This window comes from Sceloporus undulatus, chromosome 6 (assembly GCF_019175285.1).
Source record: "Sceloporus undulatus isolate JIND9_A2432 ecotype Alabama chromosome 6, SceUnd_v1.1, whole genome shotgun sequence".
Classification (NCBI taxonomy): Eukaryota; Metazoa; Chordata; class Lepidosauria; order Squamata; family Phrynosomatidae; genus Sceloporus; species Sceloporus undulatus.
The window spans coordinates 83,401,840-83,425,990 of NC_056527.1; the positions used below are offsets into that span (position 1 = coordinate 83,401,840).

Genomic DNA, 24,151 nt, shown 5'->3' on the forward strand with positions numbered 1-24,151 from the left:
TACTCTCCATTTTCAAAGAAAGCACCCCAGCATCCAAAACTGGGGATGCTGCCATACTGCAGAATTAACACAGTTTGACACCACTTTAACTGCACTGGCTCAGTGGTACTGGGATTTGTAGTTAGTTGTGGCCCCAGAGATTTCTGACGGAGAAGGTGAAATGTCTTCCAGAACTACAAATCCATAATTCCATAGCACTGAGCCATGGCCATTAAAGTGGTATTGAACTACATTATTTCTGCAGTGCATTGATGCAGCCATGGGATTCCATGGAATGTTGCCATTAAGTTCAAGTGGAATCATAGAACTAGAATTACAAAATAACTAGAAGTGCAAAAAAAATTATAAGTAAAGTAATGGGTCAAATATAACATACTGTATTGACCATACGCCAATACTGAAAGCAGACGAAGCGCCATACAATAAGTATTAAAAAAAGCAGCTTTGAGCCATGGCAATTAAGCGGTGTCAAAGTGCATTAACAGCAGTGTAGGGCTGCATACACACTGCAGAAATAATCCAGTTTGACACCTCTTTAACTGCCTTGACTTAGTGCTATGGAATTCTGGGATTTGTAGTTTGTTATGGCACCAGAGCTCTCTGACAGAGAAGGCTAAATGTCTCACAAAGCAACAAAACTAGAGTCTAATCCGCACTGCAGATATAACCCAGTTTGAGACCATTTTAACTGCCTTGGCTCAATGCTATCAAATTCTGGGATTTGTAGCTTTGTGAGACATCAGAGAGGCCTGGTGCCACAACAAATGACAAATCCCAGGATTCCATAGCATTGAGCCTTGGCGGTTAAAGCAGTGTCAAACTGGATTATTTCTCCAGTGTAGATGCAGCCAAAACTTGCTAAAGCTTGGAATGTTGCTTTTCTAATTTAGGAGCCACAAATGGCTATTGATTGAGTGACTAACTGATGGAAGAAGAGTCTGGGAAATTGGTGTTTTTTTTGGGGGGGGGGGAACCACAACAATCCCATTTGAACAAAATGTCAATTTACACACTTTCAAAAACACATGTATGTATTTATTTAGTTATCTAGTACCACTTCCGGGTCGAAGCCCAAGAAAAAACTACTTCCGGGTCGAGAGGCGTCACGCGCACGGGTCACGTGCCGCGAAGCACCTTCGACCTGGGCCGGGTCACGCGCGCCTTCGAACACATTGAGCAAGAGCGAGCAGTCATATGACCACCGCCGAGGCCGACTGTGGTGGGCGTGACCTAGGGAGGCCCGCGGAACAAACCGACCAATGAGTTACAAAAGGGAACCCTTTTCACCGCCCACGCCACGCCCCTTTTGGAGGAAGCGGCCAATCAGGTTGCGGCAAGGAGAGTACTTTAAACCCAGCGATGCTGTTCAGGGCTTTGCTTGCCTGGCTGAGAAGGAAGCAGCTGCTGAAGGTGGTAAGTTCTGCCTGGTGCTGAATCCGCACTGGGCAAATAAACCGGTTTGAGACCACTTCCATTGCCATGGCTTCATGCTCTGGAATTCTGGGAAGTGTAGTTTGTTTAAACAATATTTTATTTTATAATAAATAACTATAGTATAAATTATAATATAAAATTCTATTTTATAATATATGTACTATAAACATATTATAAATTACACTATACTATATATATATATATATATATACACAAATTATAATATAAAATATGTAATAAAAATAATATTGTTTTTAGAATAAAATATAATTAAAATTAAAAATAATTCTTTTAAAAAATGGCAGTTCAGGTGGTCTCAAACTGGATTATTTCCCCATTGTGGATGCAGCCTGCACCCATTTATGGGCCTTGCTTTGAAATAGGGAAATATGGCTTGGGGTGTGGTGGTTTGTGTTTGACTAGGACCCTTGGGACCAGGGTTCGAATCCCACCTCAGCCATGGAAACCCACTGGTCAAGTCACACTCTCTCAGCCTTGGGACGGCAATGGCAAACCCTCTCTTGCCGAGAAGACCCTGTGATAATTTCACCGTAAATCAGAAATGACTTGGAGGCACCAAACACAACATCCCACATGGAATACGGCTGCAAACATACCACACAAAGTGCATTTGTGTTTACACTGGTGTTTTTAGCTTCTGACTTGCTCTACCTTTTTCTTGAAACATCTTCCATTTTGAGGAGCCTTGTCCTCCTCTGAGGTCAGGACATCTAGGTCCAAAACACATTACAGAAATAATCCAGTTTAAGACTGCTTTGCCTGCCCTGGTTCAGTGCTAGGGAGTTCTGGGAAATGTAGTTTTGCGAGACATTTAGCCTTCTCTATCAGAGAGCTATGGTGCCACAATAAACTACAACCTCCTAGCATTGAGCCAGGGCAGTTAAAGCAGTCTCAAACTGGATTATTTCTGCAGTGTGTTTTGGACCCTAGTCACCTTACTCTAGTTTAGTATTCTGCCTCCAACCTGGGATTACCTGGAAGTTGGAGAGAGGGAAAGCAGCTGGAGTTATGGTTGTGTGCCTTCAAGTCGATTTATGGCGACTCCAAGGCAAACCTACATGGCTCCATGTTCTAGATTTCAGGGAAGTGTGTATTTCCTCTATAGAAAATTTGCCATTGCTGTCCTCTGAGGCTGAGAGAGTGTGACTTGGCCAAGGTCCTGCAGTGGATTTCCATGGCAGAGCAAGGAACTGAATCCTGGTCTCCAGAGCCACAAACCAACACTCAAGTCACTAAGCCATGCTGGCTCTTATTCTGTTATTCTACGCAATGTTATTTTAAAACAATTAGGGTGACAGGCCTCAGCCTCAGGGGGAAGGCAATGGAAAACCTCCTCTGAACAAACCTTGCCAAGAAAACCTCATGATAGGTTTGCCTTAGGGTTGCCATACGTCGGAAACAACTTGAAAGCACAGAACAACAACTAAGCGACCGTACTGTTATGTGCAGAGTAATTTTCCTATCAGGCTGTTGAATAGTTCTGCGTTAGGCAAAATTTTTACATGATTTCAGCTGCTTTCTGTGACTTCCTCAAATTGCACAAGAGAGTTACACCAAGACTGTTCCTTCTGTACTTACTCATACATTGCCCCTCAGAGCTAAAAATCTGTTCCCCTTCCCTTTTTCTCCATCCTATCGAAGTGGCCTGCCGGTCTGGATTACTTGTGAGTTATGTGTTGTTTCTTCCTTATACCTGTGTGTACCTGATTTACCTTCAGTGTTTTCAGTGTAGCCTCCTTTTTCAAAACATTCTGCATTAATTGTATCTGTCTCTGTCCATGTGTGTGTTGTGTATATTTGAGTTGTTTCCGACTTATGGCGACCCTAAGGTCCAAAACACACTGCAGAAACAATCCAGTTTGAGACCACTTTAACTGTCGCGGCTCAGTGTTAGAGAATCCTGGGAATTGCAGTTTATTATGGCGCCAGAGCTCTCTATGACAGAGAAGGCTAAATGTCTCACAAAACTACAATCCCCAGAATTCCCTAGCTTTGAGCCACGGCAGTTAAAGTGGTCTCAAACTGGATCTATCATGGGGTTTTCTTGGCACGATTTGTTCAGAGGAGTTTTGCCTTTGACTTCCCCTGAGGCTGAGAGCATGTGACCAAGGTCACCCAATGGGTTTCATGGCCAAGCTGTGAATCGAACCCTGGTCTCTTGAGTCATAATCCAACACTCATGCCACTTCAGGTCTCTGATTGTGTCTCTTTGTCCATTTTTCACATGCAGGCCATTTTGCATAAAGAACCTACCAATTCCTCTTTCCCCCCCTGACATAATTGGTCTTCTACAGGCTTTGGCTTATCATAGGGCAAACTCGTGACTTCGTGGGATTCATCAGGCGGCGAAGGAGGAGGAAGGGAGGCAGAATGGGACAAGCTGTGAACTAACTTGGCTATTTCATTCCAGGGGACACATGCCCTAATAGGTGTTACATACCGAATATTTCTTTGAATATGTGTGGATTAAATCATGTAAGAGGAAGAAGCGACTGCTTCATATATTATGCTTCAAGTGCGTAACCCACAGTTGTGAAAAACATTAATAACAGGAGCAGAGAAGTGTGTGGTCTTCCAGATGTTGAGCTGTGCATCTCTTATTAGCTCCAGACAGTGGAGAAGGCTGTTGGGAGCTGCACTCTAGCATTATCTTTAGGGCCACAAGCTGGCCACGCCTGCTTTATTGGAACCGGCCCAAATGCTGCAAAAATGTGTGAAATGGTTTTTGTTTATTAGCTGATAACTATTTTTACTGTCTAGAACTTTTCAACAGGCTATTCAATGGTAAAAAATATTAGGTGGGAAAAGAAAAAACAGAACAGAGAAGAGTCCAGAATACCTGGCTGCATTTTTGGACTTAGGGATTTCTTCCTCTCCCTCGATTCTTTGTACCTTGCATCTCTTATCTTTATGTCAGGTGACCCACTGGTTTAGTCCCGTGGATGACAGAGAGGAGAAGAAAGTCCAGCTCCTGGAAGCAAAATATTTTTCCCACCCTCCTTCTATGGCTTGGTATTTTGCTTAGGTAGTGAATTTGTACTCTAGAATCCTGACTGATAGCTAGGTTTTTCTGATGAGGCACACATTCACAGCCAGATATTTGTCTACTCTACTCTGTTTGTTTGTTTAGTTTATATCCCACTTTTCTTCCAAGATGGGGTCCAAGGTAGCTTGCATTATGAGCTGCAATACAGTTAAAACAGTGGATAGTACAAATGTTTTTAAAGAACTGAATAGCAATATTTAAACCATTAATTTAAAACACTTTTTAAAAGGCTGGTTTAATTATAGACACACACGCATGTATGTAATATAGAGAGAGCAAGAGTAGCATAGTGGTTTGATCATTGGACTGTGACTCTGATCAGTCACGAAACCCACTGGGTGACCTTGGGCAAGTCACATTCTCTCAGCCTCAAGGGAACGCAATGTTGAACGTCCTCTGAACAAATCTTGCCAAGAAAATCCCATGATAGGTTTGCCTCCAGAAACGGACTTGAAGGCACATAACACAACACAATATAGAACATGCCCCAATTAAAATACCTTCTTCAAGGGAGAGTTCTGTGTTCACTGAAACTGCTTGTGATTGGGGGAAGGTATATCAGAACTATAATGAGAGGTTACCCTCCCCCTCCCCACTTTTATGGTTCAGTTTTCCTCAAAGAAGACTCAGGGACAAAAGCTTTAAGGAAAAGAATGGAACTAGGAAGTGTTAAGGACAGGAGAATAAATAGGACTCCTTGGCTTCTAGAATCCTACCTTTACAGGAGAGCCTAATTACCTTAAAGGCACCAGATCCTGTCTGATCTTGGTCAGCCCTGGCTGGTACTTGAATGGGAGACTCCAAAGGAATACCAGATTCTGTAGCCTATATTTCAGAAGAATTAACTGCAAAAATCAAAAATTCATGCCAAAGAAAACCCTATGAAATTCAATGGGTTGCCATAAGACAGGGCACACACACACTTTACCGGGGGCCTCTTGACTTTTCAGTCTCTTAACTGCTTCACTTTGCAGTCACTTGCGCATCGCTCATCTGTCACAGCTTCATCTCCAGCTTCTTTTCAGGCTAGACACCTTTAAAAAAACCATTTTTATTGCTACAGTTTTATGGCTGGCTCATGCTGGCCCCAGTTTAAGGACAGCCAAAAAGGCACGCTCGCCATTCTCTTTTTCCGTGGTACACATAAGGAACTGCTTGTTTTTCAGAGCAAATGAAAAACAGCAGCTGTCCCCTCAGGAGGAAGCCACCACCATGGCAAAGCTGGGAAGGGCACACTCACTCCTCCTCACACTTCAGCAGGATTGCCCAACCGAGTGTCACCCATCTTCTGAGTTGTCACCCGCTGTGGGCCACAACCCCAGTACTGTACTCCTATAGTGATGCCACTGAAAAAAGGGTACAATGTTCCCTTGGTTAAAAGTGCTTTCTTCAACATCAAGTCATTTTCTAAAAGCTGACCTGAATGGGAGTTTTGTCCACCACCAGAAGGATAGTTGGGAGGGTACTGTCCCAGCTTTCCTTGTGCAAGGAGTTCCTAAGGCTAGCAGCCACTTGGGGGGGGCCAGACAAACTGTCTGTGCTTTGCCAGACAGAATGGCAGAACCTTCTTGCTGGAGATGCAAAGGGTGAGCATAGATGTTCACAGTGGATACCAGTCAGCAATTTGGCAATAATGCCAATAAGCTCACGTTTCCAGTTCTACCCAGGTGATGGTGTAACCATGCTGGTTGGTGCTGACTCCTTTGATTTTCTGCTTGAAGTTGATGAGCCTCTGGTTGTGCAAATGCAAAGTCAGCACAGCAGGACATCTTCCTGAGACGAGTCTGGCCTCCCTTCTTTTCTTTTTGAATTTCTTCTCTTCACCCTTCCCCAGTTTCTTCAATGCAGTGGGTGGTCTGGACTCCAGTAGCCTATCCCTTTTTCTCTAATTTGAATTTGGATTTAATACATGGAGTGGGGGAGCAGCAATGGTGGAAGCAGTTTGTATGCCCTTCTTACAGGCTTATTTGTTTTAGTGGTGATCCAGAGTGGTGTTCAGGTGCTACACTAGCATTCAATTAAAACCAAGGGTTACTACTTGCTCAGGGTTCCTGAGCTCTTTTAACTGAGAACCAAGGAGTACAAATAAGATACAGGAAGCCAAATTCAGCCTTTTACATGCAAATGTTTCTGTGTTGCCAGCAAATATGTGTGTGCACACTTTCCATGTTTTAACTTCCCTATGTGAAGCTGCATGTGATTTATTTTTCTAAAACTGAATTTTAAAAAAACAAACAGGCGGGGCATTGCTTATTCTTCAATTTGTCTTGAAGTTAAGAGATTTGGAAAGGTAAATCACTGTAACTGGAAAGGTATGTTCTCTGCAACAGTGATTTTCAGTATTTGATTCTCTAAAGGTTTTTGGACTTCAGTTCTGAGGGCCAAACACCAGGGATTCTGAGGGGTGAAATACTAAGAGCCTTGACAGACCTGCCATTAAGGCCAGCCTGGGGGCAGAGTCGCATCCATATGATGCATGCCCTGACTCCAACCCTAGATCAGCATGATGCCATGCGCCACATCACATGGCACACAGCATCATGGCACTTCTCTGGCTCTGCATCTACATGACGCAGCGCCAAAGGAGTGCAGAAAAGCCACACGCCAGTGGCTATGGTGCGCTTGCCAGGACACAAAAAGGAGCTGCTTTTTGCAGCTCCTTTTTATGCTGAGGAAAGGTGAGATTGGAGCCGCAGCATGTAGTTGCCAGGGCCCTGGTCTGGCACTAAAAGGGTTGGCTACAGGCCTCCCCTTCGTCTGTACAGCTCCTAAGACATTTGGAGAAGTAAAGTCCAAAAAGCGCTGCTCTGAAAAACAAGTAGTTCCTTATGTTTACCATGGAAAGACACCACCCAAAAGCACAAGAGCAGTGTCTTAACTTTTAAATGAGGCAATTGTAGAATACGCACAGCTGTAGCATACCTTGTTTTTAAGTCTTGGTTTCATCACTTTGACATGTGACATATACCAAGGAAAGCTGATGAGCCAAGAAAATTTGGGGATAATGGGTGGGATCCTACAGTGTACGAGTGCAGCATAGTGTTTTTCCTGTACGCTTCTTCATCCTTCCCCCCTCAAAATTTCAAGCACCAGAGTAGGGTGCTACAGTAATTTACTGTCTGGGGAAGGGTGGGAGATGTCCATTCAGCCGTCTGCTGAGAGAGTTGACTTAGTCCTCCCAGATTTTCAGCCAGAGGGCTGGGAGGGCAATCACTTCTCCTGACTGCAGTGAGATGTTGCTTGGCTGCCTCCTGACCCCATTCCTACCCCAGTGTCAAGCCAAGGAGGATATGTAGTTCAGAAATCCAGGCTTCAGTAGTTTAAACTCAGGAAATTTTAAAGAAACTATAGATCCTATCCAATGATGTGCATTGTCAGAACTGACCAGCTTCATAGTTGAGGGAGGCTTAATTCTTATTTGATATAACTAATACATCTCTTCTCTTTCCCGTACCACCTCCTTTGTTGTTACAGAAACAAACTTTGTCACAGAAACAACCTTGAATTGTCTTGCTCACGCTTGCCTCCCTTCCAGTATTATCTCATTACCATGATTGAGATTTCCATGACTTACCAGTGCCATTTCTACTATACAGCCCATCCCACCTAATTCCCAACATTTTGACAGGCAACTTGCCTATGCAACTCTTGACATCCTAACTAGTAGTAGTGTGTGCTTTAAAGCTGCCTTCAGAGATTTGAAAGCTGCCTTACTGAATGGAGAGGAGTGTTTAGCAAGGAGGTATTGAGAATCTCCTCCTGCAACTTCCATAAAAGAACATACACTCATATATGCTTATGGGAGTACATGTCACCAGGGCAGCCAAGGCATCGCATCTTGTAGCAGCGGAGTGATTTGGATGACCACCTAGAAATCCATTCCCACTCAAATGAAGAGGTCTGTGCTGTCTGTTTGCTCTGACTTTCTTTTTCTCTCAAAAGGTTTCGTTTCATTTGAAGCCACTGGAGTGTGGAGGGGTGGTAATGGGGAAAGAGGATGCAAAATACTGGGAGGGTTTTTATACTCTGTTCTGCTTTGAGTTCTGTTTCAGTTTCTAGTTCCTCTTCCATTCCAACAGTTCTGCTTCTGAAAAGCCTTGTATTTTTTCCTGCTGGAGAAGGGAAACGGAGTCTTTTCACTTTTTTTACCAAGGGCTGGGTATGGAGCCGCTTGTTTGCTGGAAAGTGTCTAGTGGCCACACGTACACACACATTCTCCAGAAGCTGCAGTGCTAGGGAATGTTTCCTTGTCAGATGGCCATTTCTTGTGGACAGAGAAGAGAAGCACCATGGAAATGTAACTGGAAGCGGTTGCTGGTTCCCAGTTATTTATCCCCATAGAAGTCTGAAACGGGTGAATGAATAGTCCCAATGAGAAACTCATGTTTACATGTCCCTGTGTCCCAAAATAACTCATGTTCCTCCATGATGACGAGATGGTCCCCTTCAAGATTCACAAGAATGTTCTACAGTCAGAATGATTTTTTCTGGAGTGTTTAGTACCTATTGATCCCAGATGACTCAAATAAGAAACACCAAACTAAGCTTTAGGGTACGACAAAATATATACCTGCACCTCCAACACAATGTCTTCTGTGACGTAGCCCAGCATTGCGTCTATCCCAATGTTAGGTTTGTGTTTAAGCTATTGCCATGCTGATAACAGCAGAAATTGGAAGCATTGTTTGGGACTACATTTTCCAGAATCCTCAGTTGTCATAGTAGTTTGTGATACCTCCTGGGGAGTTCTGGGAGCTGTGGTCCAAAAGTGAATTTTAGTAAACTCCTCTGAAAGCATTGTATGTAGAAATCAGATGAGGAACTACAAGTATGAACTCCACATCAAGCTTTGGGCTACTTCAAATCATGTGAGGACAGAACCAAGACTCTTGTAATACAATGTTGTCTTGCATTGTATGTGTGTAAACAAGGGTTTTAGATCACATCCCTACTTGTTAACATTTTTCATATGCAGTCCTCCTCCGTTTTTGTGGATTTCGAGTCTACAGTCTTGGTCTTTCACAGAGCGGCAAGTGGGGAGGGTTAAAATGGCATGTGTCTCATGTGCGGCCATTCAGATCAATGGGGCTTGAATATGTGTGAATGGATACCCTGCGAAAATGGAGGGACAGCTGTATTAGCTTTCATTGGCCTGGAGGGTACTGCATCTGACAGTATCTTGAGTGGAGAAAACAAACTATTGAGGTGATTTTAGTGTGTGAGCCTCTTGAGGGTGACATTCCCTTGATCCTGGTAGTGTATGATAGAGATGTGGACCATGTGGCCTTCTAGTTATTGATAGACTGCAGTTCCCATTAGCTTTTGCTACCATAGCCAGTGGTGATGAATCATGGGAGCTGTAATTCAACAATGTGAGAAGAGTCACACGTTTTCCATCCTTGGTGTATGGTTTATGGTCACCCCAGTCTTTCTCACTCATTTCTGCAGATACTGGCCCTTACTGGCAAAAGCAATGTTTTGTTAAGAAATGGACCACTGAGCTGGACATGGCACTATGGTATTGTGTAGAGGATAATTTTATGATAGTGTGGGTCTTTCATTTGAGGTGGTCCAACATTTATTGTGACATGGATACCCACAGATACTTGTTCATTTATAAGTAAATTGGGAATTATTGTTGCAGCCCTGACACATTTGATACTATCTCATTTAAAACCAAAATGTTGATTCAGAATTAATGTTGGAGTGTGCAAGATACTCTCCTGCAAATGTGAGTGTATGACCTATGGTGACCAAAGCTAAATTTGAGGAACACACTCCTAACTTGCTTAACTTGTAAATTATTTCAGGGTCAAACTTTTCAAGAGTGTATTTGCTTGTAGATAATTCTTGTGGGTCTCAGAGAGGATACTTTCCCAATCATGGAGATATTTTATATAACCCAGAGGTTATTTGCCGTTTTAAAGGCATTTAACTCACATTCCTTATTGATGGTACACATTCAGCTCACTGATTAAAATAAGAAACTTGGAACAAAGTTGAACCTCATACTTCAGAAAAGATAATCACAGAGCAAATGCTGCTGCACGGGTTGAGCCAGATTGCACTCTCACAAGAACAGATTGTGGGTTTTCAGAAGGTTTGCCCTAATTTTGCATGGGTGCTATATTACTTCATAGTTTATTTCTTGGCCAGCTTTCAGCCTAACAAGGGCTCCAATTGTTTCAAAAAGGTAAAACTCTAAAGACAAGTTCAAACAATGTGTCTTTCAAGGAACTGAAAGAGAGACATATCAGTCTCTTTCTTTTTACAAATCCATGAGAAAGAGAGTGAAAAGGAAATAGTAGTGTTTAGAAAAGTTACTTTTTGGATGACAGCTACTAGAATTCCTCTGTTAGCATTGCTTGGTTGGCTGGGGGACTCTGGGAGTTGTACATCAAATAAATAACTTTTCCAAGCTCTGAGAGAGGTTGGATAGGGGTTCTGGAATATTTGTGATACCAGCCCTGGAAGCAGTTTTGTTTTTTAAGCCTTCCACAGATGTATCTGTTAAATATTTACTTTTATCTGGTTCTAATTTATTGTATGTATATATGTATGCGTGCGTGTGCTTTTAAACTGCCTCGGGAACTTTGGGCAATCTGAATGTATAATAACTCAGTTACATAAATGATAGTAGGCATTTCAGAAGTCAAGTTATTCCAATCCTGGCAGGGAAGGCCACATGCAACCTGGGCACTTTCTCCTGCACAGCTGCTGTCTCCATTTTGGACCAAGGCAGCTGTCACAGAGGAATTTCCCTCTTTGAGACTTCCCCCCACATGGTACTCTTTTACTGATTTTGGGACTGTCCCATGAGGCTTTCAGAGTCTGTTCACCCAACTGATCACCCAGCTCAGATACATAATGATCCTGTTGCTGCATTGCTTCACTTGATGGATGCCTTTTGGTATCACTCCACCTTGAATCGCAGGCATTTCACAGAACAGCAGAGTAAACTTCACTTGTAACTGACTGCTATGTCTTGTCCTTTTTGGATCCTTCTCATTCCAGGTTTACATTCAAGATGTGGGGACCATTGATAGTGTGTCTAGTGTTAGGTGGGACGGTGTTTTCTCTTCGGTGCCCAGATGGAAACCGGTGTGAAGGATCCTCCATTTGTTGTCAGCGCCCAGGAGAGAGTGGATATGCCTGCTGCGACAAATCTCAGGTAGGCACTTTTACTGGATGGCATGTCTTCTGGTTTAAGCATTTCTTACAGACACTATAAATAAATATCCAATTTCTGAAAAGGTAACAGCTGCTTTTTCCTTCTAATAAATGCACTTTAAAAGAAAAAAGATTTATTTTAGAAAACATTATTTTCTAAAATATTAAATTTAATAATAATAATAAAATTTATTTATTTTTTCCCGCCTCTCCCAGGTGGATCGAGGCGGGATTACAACCCAGTATACATACATACATACATATATATATATATATATACACACACACACACACACACACACACACATACACACAATAAAAGTACAACAATAAGATATGTAGCATTTAACAATTAAAACAATTTACAGCTGGCCTGCCATATCCAGAGAATCTTTATCCACGGATTCAACCATACACAGCTTGAAAATATTTCAAAAAGATACAAGTTCCAATAAGCGAACGTTGATTTTGCTATTTTATATAAGACACTATTTCACTATACCATTGTATATAATGGGACTTCAGCATCACAGATTTTGGTATCCACAGAAGGTCCTGGAACAAAATCCCAGTGGATGCCAAGGACCTGAACTCTTTGTATGTTTTTTCTTAACTTACACATTCTTGCAACTTACTCTACCTTTAGTAAGCAAAAAATGAAATTACATTTCCATTTGCACAATGTTTTGAAGATCCTCCACCCCACTTTGAGTTTTGTGTGGAAAATAATTTCAGAACTGAGAGCACTCACCAACAATTACTATTTTGTGGACCTGTTGTGATGTAGAGCAGGTGGGCATACCAGGTCACAGTAGAATGTCACAGTGGAAGCAGACTCCCCAGCAGAGATGATACAAATCAATGATTTTTATTAAAGTAGTATATCTTACGTCAGGTGTTGTGGTTGTCATTCACTATATGAGAGGTGTTGGGGTCTTAAAGTTTGTTTGGATCTTGGAACTTTTATCAGTTTGGATTACAAATCCCAGAATTTCAGTAGGCATGCTAGCTGGGGAGTCTGGGGTTTGTACTCTAAAAAAGAAGCTGTATCAAGTTCTATTTTGGGAGAGGGCTTAAGACAAAAAGAGTTGTCACTTATGCTCATGCTCCCCTCCCCCCCTTTTTGTTTCACAGTTTGTGGGAGCCTCCCAGCTCATGCTTCCCCCAGACAGTGTGAATGAGCTCTCCAGGACTGTGTGTCCTGATGGTAGCATTTGCCCAGCGGACCATTCCTGTTTGCATACAGTGGATGCTACCTTTGCCTGCTGTCCCTGGAAAGAGGTGAGCCATGGGATGGGTGAGAAGAGATGATACAAGGTACAGGCGCCTCCTGGGATTGCCTAATCATTGTCAGGTTCTTTGGAATAGTTAATAGAAGGTGACTTGCCAAGTTCTTTGAAATGTCTCCTCCCTTTGTATCCAGTTCCACTTTGCTGTGTGTCAGAACTAAATATTAGATAGATATTCTAACATGCATCAGTTTTAAAATATTTTCTTTCACTCTGATCATAACACTAAGTTGGATAGGGATTGAGATGTTGTACATGCCAGAAAGACACATACCCAGAATATTGAAATGAGCCACTCTCAATTGTGAAAATTACAGAAACATCATCGTAAGTGTTTCCTATACCCAAAACTGCCACTTTGCTCAGCTGATCTCTGTCTGAATAGTTGCGGTGAAGGGTGGCCAATATTTTTAATGGATCCTTGTTCTTTTTTTTTTTTTTAATCCCTGCTTTAAGTACAGTTGGGTCAGTAAGTAATTTGTGCTTATTTTCATGTGACAAGCTATTCCTTCTGGATTCTCTAGGCTGTGCTGCCCCAGCCCTTTGGAATACGCTGCCCACTGAGCTCCGCTCGTCCACCACCCTGGCCCAATTTAGGAAGGACCTTAAAACCTTCCTATTCAAGCAGGCATTCCCCGATTAACTATCCTGTGGGCCTCCCTCCTCTTCCGTGGCCATGAGGATGGGCTAACGGGGCCTTTGTTATTGTTTTTAGATTTGTATTGTGGATGTTTTATGTTTTTAACCTGTATTTGTTGCACTTGTTGCATATTGTAAGCCGCCCTGATCTTTTTGGAAGGGCGGGATATAAATAAAGATTTTATTTATTTATTTATTTGAAAGACCCTAGAAATAGCCAGGCAGTTTCCCCTGATCCTTCTCATAGGCTGCACTGCAATCCCAAATCTTCCATTTTCCTCTATAGCTGCCTTCAAAATGGTAAAACGAAAGTGACAGAATTGAGAGTGACTGCAGAGGAAAGTGTAGGTATTTGGGGAGAGTATGGGGTTCAGGGGTGTTTGTGGGTGTGAGGTGGGATGTTCTCATTATTTTCATTACATTGGAGGGCTTTCTGTGTTGTTTTGGGGGGAAATTGCCCCAAGTCATGCCATTTTAAAAAATGGTAGGAATTGGGGGTTTATGGAGGATTATGGGAGGCTTTAGAGGCTGCAAAAGTGGGTCCCAGAGGCTCCATTCAGCCTGCAAACTACACTATGCCCACCCCTGATTTGTTGGCAATGAATAACAGAACTGAGAAAACTTACTGGGGGAGAGGAATAACTCCTAGAATTCCTCAACCCGTATAGCCACTCCACAATCATAATTTTACTGAGTTCTGAATGAAGGGGAGAGGCCCTTGTTATGGAATTGGAACAAGATGCCTTGGCAATTTAACCAGAACACTGTAACCATGCATTGTAGATGAGAAAAAGAATCTCTGAGCATGTGAAAAAATGCCTACCATACAATTGAAGAACCTCAACAAGCTCACATGCCATCACATTGACCTATATAGCTCATATCTAGGACTAATCACTCTGTAGAATTTAAGACACTCCTGAAAGAGTGTGTGGCACCACCACACACAACTTTTCCAGCCTGCCTCTCAAATATGTAATCCAGTAATCCCCAACCCAGCATCATCCAGATATATTGAACAGCAATTTTGGCTAAAGATAGTGGGAATTGTAGTTAACACACCCAGTGGGTGCCAGGTTGGGGAAAGCTGGTATTGTCTCTTTTGTGGGGGAGGGTCTGTGGAGGCCCCTATAAATGTTTCTCCCCATCAGCACCTTTTAAACCACCTGTTCTGTCAGGGTACTCCATGGAGGACTGGACATTTTTGGCACCATAGTGCAACCTGGTGGTCACCATTTTGGGAGAACAGAAGTGATAATGCATGACATCATAACGTGGTCACCTTTTGGGTTGTTCTAGAGAATTTGTGATGGGGCTGTTTTGAGATTGTACAATCAAAACATTGTACAGCTCCACAAAGAGGTGTTTAAATGATTTTGAGAAAGTTATTTTTTTCTCCAAAAAACACATTTTTTTTCAGTTTTTGTGTGTGTGGTGGTTCTGAGGTTTTTGTTTTCTTTCGTTTTTGTCAAAAAAAATTGGTGGGTGCCATAGCTTTTAAAGGATTTGTGGGAGTTGCAAAAGTCACATTGGACCACCACCATATAACCCATGGGCTGCAAATTTCCCAGGTTTGTGCAATCTTTTGAGTGTCATTTATCTGATGCTTGCCTTGTCTCACAGGCCATCTCCTGTGCTGACGGACACCATTGTTGCCCCCTGGGCTCTCACTGCAGTGCTGATGGACACTCTTGTGTACAGAGCGAAGGTATGTTGGGACACCACAATGGAAGAGAGCAAATTGAGGATAACAATTATGCATATAAAGCTTCACAATAAAAATGCTATTGTTTACCCCAAATGAATTCCCTTCTGGGTAAGATTGGCTAGAAACCATAGCAAAAGCTTACCCAAAAGGTCTTCAGAACGAAAGATCTTAAATACTACCAATCAGGCAAAACTAGCCTTCTCTAGGTAAAACATCGGATAAAACAGGCTCAGCCACTTAGGGCAGGTGTTTTTTCCCAAAGCTTGAAAAAGTTATTTTTTGGGACTCTAAACTTTCCCACCCCCCATCTCCAGATAGCATAACTTTGTTGGCCTGGAGATTCTGGTATTTTCCAAAGAAAGAAGATGTGAGAGGGTGCAGATCTTGTGGCAGGAAGAATAGGATTTCTGCTTCATGTGACGAGAGACACTGCCTAAATCAGGCAACCTGGTGAATCTAGCTCATGTAGAACTTTCAGGGCCAGCCCTACTGTTTGCCAAAATGAGGCAATCACTTCAGAAGGTGCTGAGAAGTAGCTGCCTGGGTTTGGAGAGTGGAGCTATGTGTCATCCAACCTGTCCAGCACTCTGCTGTCTTCAGGTTGGCTTTGGAGAATGATTCTGCTGTAGCACAGTAGCCTTTTTTATATGGATTGTTGGGGGGGGGGGGGGCGACGGCATCTCACTGTTCGCTTCAAGTTGCAAAATGTTTCTGGGTGGCCCTGGAAGCAAATGGGCAGCCAATGCATTCCTTGTAGGGATCAGTATTATGCAGTCCTTTGTGCTTGGGTGTATTCTCTCTTTCTTTTTCTCTCCCCCATAGCAAAATTAAGAATGTTTTTAGATGTATATTATTTTGATACAGGTTGAGTCTCCCTTATCTGAAATGCTTAGGACCAGAAGTGTTTTGGATTACAGAGTTTTTGAGATTTTGGAATATTTGCATATATATAATGTGATATCTTGGGAGATGGGAACCAAGTCTAAACATGAAATTCATTTGTGTTTTGTATACACCTTATACACATAGCCTGAGGGTAATTTTATAAGCAATATTTTAAACAAATTTTGTGCATAAAACAAAGTTTGTGACCCAACATCTAACCATTGGAAAGCAAAAGTGTCAGTTTCTCAACTACTCATGTGAGTAATTTTGGAATATGTTGGATTTCGGATAAGGGACACCCAATCTGTATGTTGCAGTGTGCAACATATCATAGTGCTGCTGATCTGAAAGAGAGTGTTAGTTTTAAATTCCCTTCCACTAGATGGAAAAATGCCCCCAGGGAGATATGTGATTGTGGTGCCTATTTCACAGGCTGCAAGCAGAGAAGGTGATATCACCAGAGTGTTCAGGAATTTTCAAAATATTTGGTAGCATTTCTTATTTTAACAGTGGGCATTTTTTGTTTGTTTGTTTGAACTTCTAGTGGTAACCCTTCCTGCCTCAGTCAGTGCCGTTCAGTGCCCAGACCATGAATACGAGTGCCCAGATGATGCCACGTGTTGCCAGATGCTTGACGGATCCTGGGGCTGTTGCCCAATGCCAGAGGTACAGGAAGCGATTGTGCAAAGGATGTACACATAAATCATGTGGCCTAAGAGTGTTTTTAATGTGTGTTGTGCTTTTACCTTTTTAGTTATACTTTTAGTGTTTTTTATTTGTTTTAACTTTATGCTTTTAAATAAAACAATTGCTTTATTAACTTTTATATAATAAGAATTCAGCCACATTTTTGTTTTGATTTGTCATAATCAAGCTTGGGTCCCATTCGGGAAGACTGGCAGGATATAAATTACAGTTGGCCCTCCACATTTGCAGATTTTATTATTCATGGATTTGATTAATATGTTCTCTCTAGGAATCTCTAGGAAATTACCCAGAAGCTACCTTCAGCTTACTACTTGTACCATGTGTCCTTGGTATTCACTGAAATTTGGTTCTAGTACACTCTGTGGATATCAAAATCTGTGGGTGCTCAAGTTCAGTTAAATATATTGACATATGAAAATGGTGTTCCTTTTTAAAATGGCAAAATCAAGATTTGCTTTTTGGAATGTATATATTTTTTAATATTTTCAAACTGTGGATGGTTGATTCTGTGGATAAAGATGGCTGACTGTGTGTACACACACACACACACACACAGAGAGAGAGAGAGAGAGAGAGAGGGAGAGAGAGAAGCCTCTTCCAGGGCTAAAATGGCACAAGTAGACAAAAATGTGGCAAAAATGTCCCACTCCTAGAGGATGTTTGGGAGCATAGAGAAGTAAAAAATTTTGGACTGGGTGCAGCCTCCAGTGTTTTCTGGAAGCCAGTTTAATCTCCTAACCACCCATTGTTGTCCTCCCATGAAATAATAAGAAAAATAAAGCCTTCTTCAGGGTACCTGCCATCCTTCACCACACTAGTATTTCGGTGGTGGAGCACATGCCATCCAGAGTACACAGTTGAAGGCTAGATCTTCCCTAGCTCTGTGTAAAAGGAAAAGATATTCCACCTCGACATTAGGACTTCCTGACAGTAAGGGCTGTTCGACAGTGGAACACACTCCCTCAGAGTGTACTGGAGTCTCCTTCCTTGAAGGTCTTTAAACAGAGGCTTGATGGCCATAAGTCGGGGATGCTTTGACTGAGAGTTCCTGTATGACAGGGGGTTGAACTGGATGACTCTTGTGGTCTTTTCCAAGTCTGTGATTCTATGATAGGTTCATATCTTGAAAGAGATGTTATGAGCCAACTCACATTCTCTGCCATTAGCACCGAGTCAGTCAAGGAGGCCCAAATCTCGTTTTCCTAAAGGAGAGCTTCCTGGATAAGAAAAAGCCTGTTGCCCAGTGGCACAGGAGCAGTGGAGGTAGATGTGTGTTAAGAACTCTCTGCTAAGAGTTCTGATACAACATTTAAAGAGACCTGCAAGCCCAGCCACATCCTGTAAGGCAACTGTGACCTTCACCCTAAGGTAGCATTGTCTGGATGTGTCAGTTCTATGTGTCTCATCCCAGTCAACTGGATGATGGATGTTATAGTGGTTACAGATAAAAAGAGTAGAAGGGCTGAGAATTTTTGCCCATTGATAGACTAATGTGTTGAGAACAAAAATGATATAATTATATACAAAAGAAAATATGAATTCTGAACGGTACAATTGATATGTAAAAGATTTTGTATGTGAGCTCCCAACCACAGGAAATCTTTCTTGGACACCACTTCCACAATGTTTCAGAGATTCACTAGATGTTTCGTGCATGTTGTGAAATATGTGGTATTGCAGCAATAAAGGGCTACAGATGTACATGACCTATAGTTGTTGTTGCTCTGTTTGTAATTTCAAATGCATTGTCGAAATGGCTTACACTAATTTATTTAAAATATCATTGAAAAAACTCATATACCATGAAATGAACTCAAAACTTCAAAAGCAGCATGAAAATAAGGCAGGTAACACAAATAGGTTTCTCCGGAATTTGCATTTAGTGTGCTCACAGAGAGAGGGAGACATTTGTTATTTGATGTAGAGGCACAGAGATTGGTGAGATGGCATACCTAAGTCTACCATTTTTTCCTAGGCATCCTGTTGTTCTGACAAGATCCACTGCTGTCCTCATGGCACATCTTGTGATCTGGCACATGAACGGTGCTTCTCAGCCTCCCAGGAGTGGGCTCTTTCAAAGAAGTTCCCAGCAAAGAAAAAAGCCCTGGTGTTAAGTACGGAACACATTAAGCAGAGGTTGAATAGCTGTCTCTTCAGAATGGTTTCATTCTTGATTCAGTCCCTTCCAGCTCTATGATTCAGTGGGAATGATATAGAATTTGAAGTTGTTATCTGTAAGGATGGCCCTAACAAGAGGCAGAGTGAGGCAGCTGCATGTAGCAGATTTGGGATATGATTAAAGGGCAAATAACTTTCGTCCGTCCGTCCGTCCGTCCGTCCATCCATCCATCCATCCATCCATCCATCCATCCATTTCTATTTCAGTTATTTCTGTTGCCAAGGCATTTGTTCGACTTTGTATTTCCAGTATCAAAATACTTTGAATACCTTTGGCAGCCAGGCACCTTGACTTGAAGTGAGGAGGTGGGAGGCATTTTCTACTCTGTCTCATGGAGCAAAATGTCTCCAGATAGCCCTGATAGGCTCCATTTAATGCACACAGGATGACTGTAAGTGGTGGTCAGCTGTTCAGTTAGCTACTCTTTGCAGATACTCCACAATTCTCATCACTTCCTTTACATGTTTCTTATTCATTTCCACTCACTGCACAGGTCTGGCTGAAAAAAATATCTGTCCAGGTAAACGGTCTAGCTGTCCTGATGTTGCCACCTGCTGCCTTCTTCCAACCGGCCAGTATGGCTGCTGCCCTTTACAGAATGTAAGTATAGAGATATGGTTAGGCAGTGGAAAGCTTACCCATCCAATCCAGGAACAGGAATTTCCTGTAGAAGATTGAAGCATTTTTTTTTTGGGGGGGGGGTACAACTTTCAAGGCCATGCTGCATAGGAATGATTCCAAGGTTTGGTTTTCTGTATGCTACTGTTCATTTACTTTCCTTAGGCTTAAGGGAAGAGCCTGACAGAATCTCTTTTGCTGATCATTGGGGCCAAGGAAACAGAATTAAAGCCCTTGGTTTATCCCTTGAAATGAACATCCAGACTGTTTAATACAAGAGAGGCCTCTATTGAAGCCAGTGTTATTGCTTTATGCAGAGCACAGAGGTTTCAGAAGTTCTCTTATTTTTGACATGTGGGAGTGAATCATTTCATGGCCTTTAGCTCTTGCTAAATTGAAAAAGTATCATGTCTATTCTACCAAACAACAGTTTTAGACAGAGCATGGAAAAACAATCTTTTTAAAAGATTGCAACTCAGACATGTTACAATTTCTGTTAAATTTAACTAAAATCTATATGGCTACTTGGCTTCACATTCAATAGGCTTACATCAAACAGATCAATTTATGAATTTATTATTATGAATTCAAATTCTAACAGATTAACCTTGTGGCTGGGGATGATGTCATTTGTTGTCCATTGTATCTGGAAGAAGGATGTTTCAGCCTCTGCTTTCGTGGCAGAATGCATGCATTTTGCCCAGTGGGTTATTTTAGTTCTCTGTGATCAGCTTACACTCTCTATTCTGATTTTTGGTTTTTCTATTTGATTTGTACGTGTTTATAATTATTGTATTTTATGAGGACTGTATTTTAATTTTCTCAAATACTTCAATTTTTTGTTGGCCATAGAATCCAGATTATTGGGTGACTAACAAATATAATAAATAAGGTTTGTTTGAGACCACCTTCTTACCTGCCATGTTTGGTTGAGACAGCTCCTTACTGGCTCCAATTCCCATCACCTTTCATCTTTCTCCTTTTCAGGCTGTGTGCTGCAGCGACCACCTTCACTGTTGTCCGCAGGGCACCACATGTGACCTGTCACATTCCAAATGTATAATGACTTCGCGCTGGTCATGGCCCATCACCCGCCTCTCTGTGGACCTCCAAAAAGGTGAGGAGAACTTGCTGCTGGATAAGAGGGACATGATGAGAGGGACCCTGTAGAATGAGGATGCCAGAAGAAGCCCCTTTTTTGATACTGGTGGGCTAGTAACAAGGTCTGAGGTAGAGGAGCCAATAGTGTTAATCCTTCTTCCCCCCACCCCTAGGTGCAAGTGTACAGTAGCCTAGAACAGCCATATTATTTTAGTACCTGAGAAGGGTACTAAAATCCTATAAGCACCTCTACTTTTCCATGGTAGAAAAAGTGCACTGGTTACTGTTGAAAGAGTTGTAAAATGCAATAAATTTATTCAGTGGAAGCCATATATGACCAAGAAATCCCCCCCCCCCAAAAAAAAAAGCATTTGACTTACAGGTTGTATGTTCCCTAGTCGGATGCAGACTGAGGACATCTTCCTCCAAGATCCACTGGGGTCTTCTGTAGGTCTCAGCAGAAGAAGTCATCAGTCTGTGTCTGGCTATGGGAACACAGCCAGAAGCTTCTCCAGGCCTCTCTGCCCTCCACCAGCAATAGAATGGTTGGGAGAGGACTATCAGAAGAACATGATAAGTCCTGCATAGGGCTTTGGTCATTGTGGAGGAACAAAATACTATCCTCCTAAATGGCCAGAAAAGCACATACGTGAGCATAAGGTAGAGCTGCATACTGCATATTGTCACTAACAGGATGCTGGGCTACATGTGTATACACACACTTCTGCTCCCTGTTTCATGCAGTGCTCCTTAAGAACAAACTTCATTAATTTACATACTACAACATTAGTAGTTGGCACAGTCATCAGCCATGCTGCGTATGGTCTTTCATTTCCTTGGTTAGTTTGAAATTGTCTGGAATTCAGTAGCTCTGATCCCTAACTGGAGACAGATGAAACCAATGAAATTATGGATCTGAGACTCTGCATGAAACAGAGTATGCCCATAATTCCCATCTTCTCTTTGCATACTTCTGCAAACTTTGGATACTTTGATAATTTTCTTGGTTGTAAACCATGAGTAAACACATGTATCCATAGAAAAGTAAAGGCAAAATGCTTAAATATTAGGGATGTGAAGAAGTCTCACTAAATTAATTATTCTGAGGTGCTGGCTATCACAAGAGGTACGTATGGCCACCAACTTGGACTGGTTTGAATGGAGATTAAAAGCATCTGTGGAAGTCTCATTGCTTCTAACCATGATAGCTGTATATTATCTCCAGTAAGCAGGAGGGTGCTGTTGTGTTCATGTTCTACTTGAGGACTTGTTGTAAGTCTCTGGTTAGCCACTTTGGGAGGAGGAATTCTGGGTCCTTTGGTCTGATCCAGTCCTGTTCTTTTTATATCTCTGCAGCTCATGACGTTCAGTGTGATTTAGAGTACAGCTGCCCAACTGGGAACACTTGCTGCAAAACAGCCTCAGGCGAATGGGGGTGCTGCCCCCTTGAAGAGGTGAGAAGGGTTGTACCCCTCATTATGGGGGGGGGGGGGGGTGTCATTCATCTGTGGTTGGAAGATGTGGCTATTATCCCTTGTGCCCAGGAACTTGTACAACCATAGAGTTGGAAGAGACCACAAGGGCCATCCAGTCCAAACCTCTGCCATGCCAGGAACATAAAATCAAAGCACCCCTGACAGATGTCCATCCAGCCTTTGTTTAAAAACCTCCAAAGAAGGAGACTCCACCATTCTCCATGTTCCATCACTGAACAGCTCTTACTGTCAGGAGTGTTGAGGTAGAATATTTTTCCCTGTAGTTTGAATCCATTGCTTTGGGTTCTGGAGCAGCAGAAAACAAGCCTGCTCCATCCTCAATATAACACCCCTTCAAATATTTAAACATGGCTATCATATCACTTCTTAATATTCTCTTTTTCAACTGGCAGAGGTTTGGTGGTGAAACACTTGTTTTGCATGGCATACAGTCCCACGCTGTTGAAAAGGATCTCTTTCAGCAGGGAAGAAAGGATCTTCACCAGGGGGAGGGTATGGGACTGTGTAAAGGATTTACACCCCAAACCCTCTCCGGGCCAAATGACAACAAGGACACAGCCATGCCTCCAATATGATTGGGTAGAGCTAGAAACCCAGATTCATCCTACTACCTTCCCTGCACAGGTGAGGGGGAGAAAAGTATTTGCAAACACTAAAAGCTTGGCCAGATTTGCTCTTCCTCCCACAGAGAGGAGGAAAGCCAGGAAGGGAGTTTCTTATGTCTTGGGTGTGATCACAGATGGCATAGATTTCCTTTCTACTGGTCTCCAGAGGTGAAGAAAGCTCTGAGGAGCTGATGAAGGCCACAGGAAAGAAATACCCCTCATTCAATTTTTACCAAAAAACTTTGGAAAGTGCCTGACAGTCAGAGTAGATGTTACTGTGGCAGATGGATGCCCGCATACATTTCATTGAAAGGTAGCCCTTTGTATCCAGATTGTTTCATGCTGCTGAGCTTAACTGCCCACTCTGTGTATGCCTTTTCCAGGCTGTGTGCTGCACAGACCACATCCACTGCTGCCCAAATGGTTACCAATGTGACCTGGAAGAGGGCATCTGCATGAAAGAAGGCAGAAGTATCCCATGGCTTGCAAAGACAAATGCAAGATCTGCAGCAGCCTCTACTGGTATGGTAGTGCCATGTGATACCCAGACTACCTGCCCAGATGGCCAAACCTGTTGCCGCTTACTATCAGGTGCCTGGGGCTGCTGCCCAGTACCACAGGTGAGAGGAAGGGTTACATTAACCTTGTATGTCTTAAATTTTGTATGTTGTATTTTAAAAAACTTTTTACTACTTTAATTGGTTTTTTAACGTGTTGTTTTATTATCTGTGTATCTATATATTGATTGATAGATAGATCGATAGATAGATATAGTGAGCCACCTTGGGTCGCAACTTGGGAGAAAGTTGGGATAAAAATAAAATAAATGAATATTCTCTATGATGGGGATTCTTTATTTGGCTAGTCAGTTACTATTGCATTTCTAGACTTCCTCCTCCTCCTTCTTCAATCCAGACCTGAGAAAGGGGAAGGGTTGTCAAACCTAGCTGGTTTGGATGTGAGCTCAAGGTCACAGTTTTGCCATCTGTAAAATGGAAATGATTACAGCTTACACACCCAAGCCTTTTATAATTCTTCCTTTGCCTTCCAAATTTCTTCCTTGGATTGATTGCCCAACTCTGCAAATCTGGGAGTTAGCATATTCTTTCAGTGTTGAAGCATCCAATGGTTGGGGGGGAAAGACATGGTGTAATGTGGGTTCAGTTCAGTCCATTTACATGTTAGTGTTGCTCTTTTGAATAGAATCCTCCTTTTTTGGTATATTATTACAGATCCCAAACTTGATGCTGTT

General features: G+C 42.3%; 1 protein-coding gene across 3 annotated transcripts in view; it reads left to right on the forward strand.

Annotated features, from left to right (window-relative positions):
* Positions 1-1,264: 1,264 nt before the first annotated feature.
* GRN (granulin precursor) overlaps positions 1,265-24,151 on the forward strand; it is a 30,867-nt gene continuing 7,980 nt past the window's right edge. For 2 of the 3 annotated variants that reach the window (XM_042475043.1, XM_042475045.1), the window contains exons 1-10: positions 1,265-1,413; positions 11,516-11,672; positions 12,806-12,952; positions 15,223-15,307; positions 16,737-16,858; positions 18,876-19,014; positions 19,573-19,679; positions 20,685-20,814; positions 22,155-22,252; positions 23,283-23,519. In XM_042475043.1, coding sequence (XP_042330977.1) covers positions 11,529-11,672; positions 12,806-12,952; positions 15,223-15,307; positions 16,737-16,858; positions 18,876-19,014; positions 19,573-19,679; positions 20,685-20,814; positions 22,155-22,252; positions 23,283-23,519 — 1,209 coding nt within the window. In that variant the 5' untranslated portion in view covers positions 1,265-1,413; positions 11,516-11,528. Of the gene's footprint in view, positions 1,414-3,012; positions 3,120-11,515; positions 11,673-12,805; positions 12,953-15,222; positions 15,308-16,736; positions 16,859-18,875; positions 19,015-19,572; positions 19,680-20,684; positions 20,815-22,154; positions 22,253-23,282; positions 23,520-24,151 lie in introns of those variants that run through there. The other variant, XM_042475044.1, reaches the window with a different exon arrangement.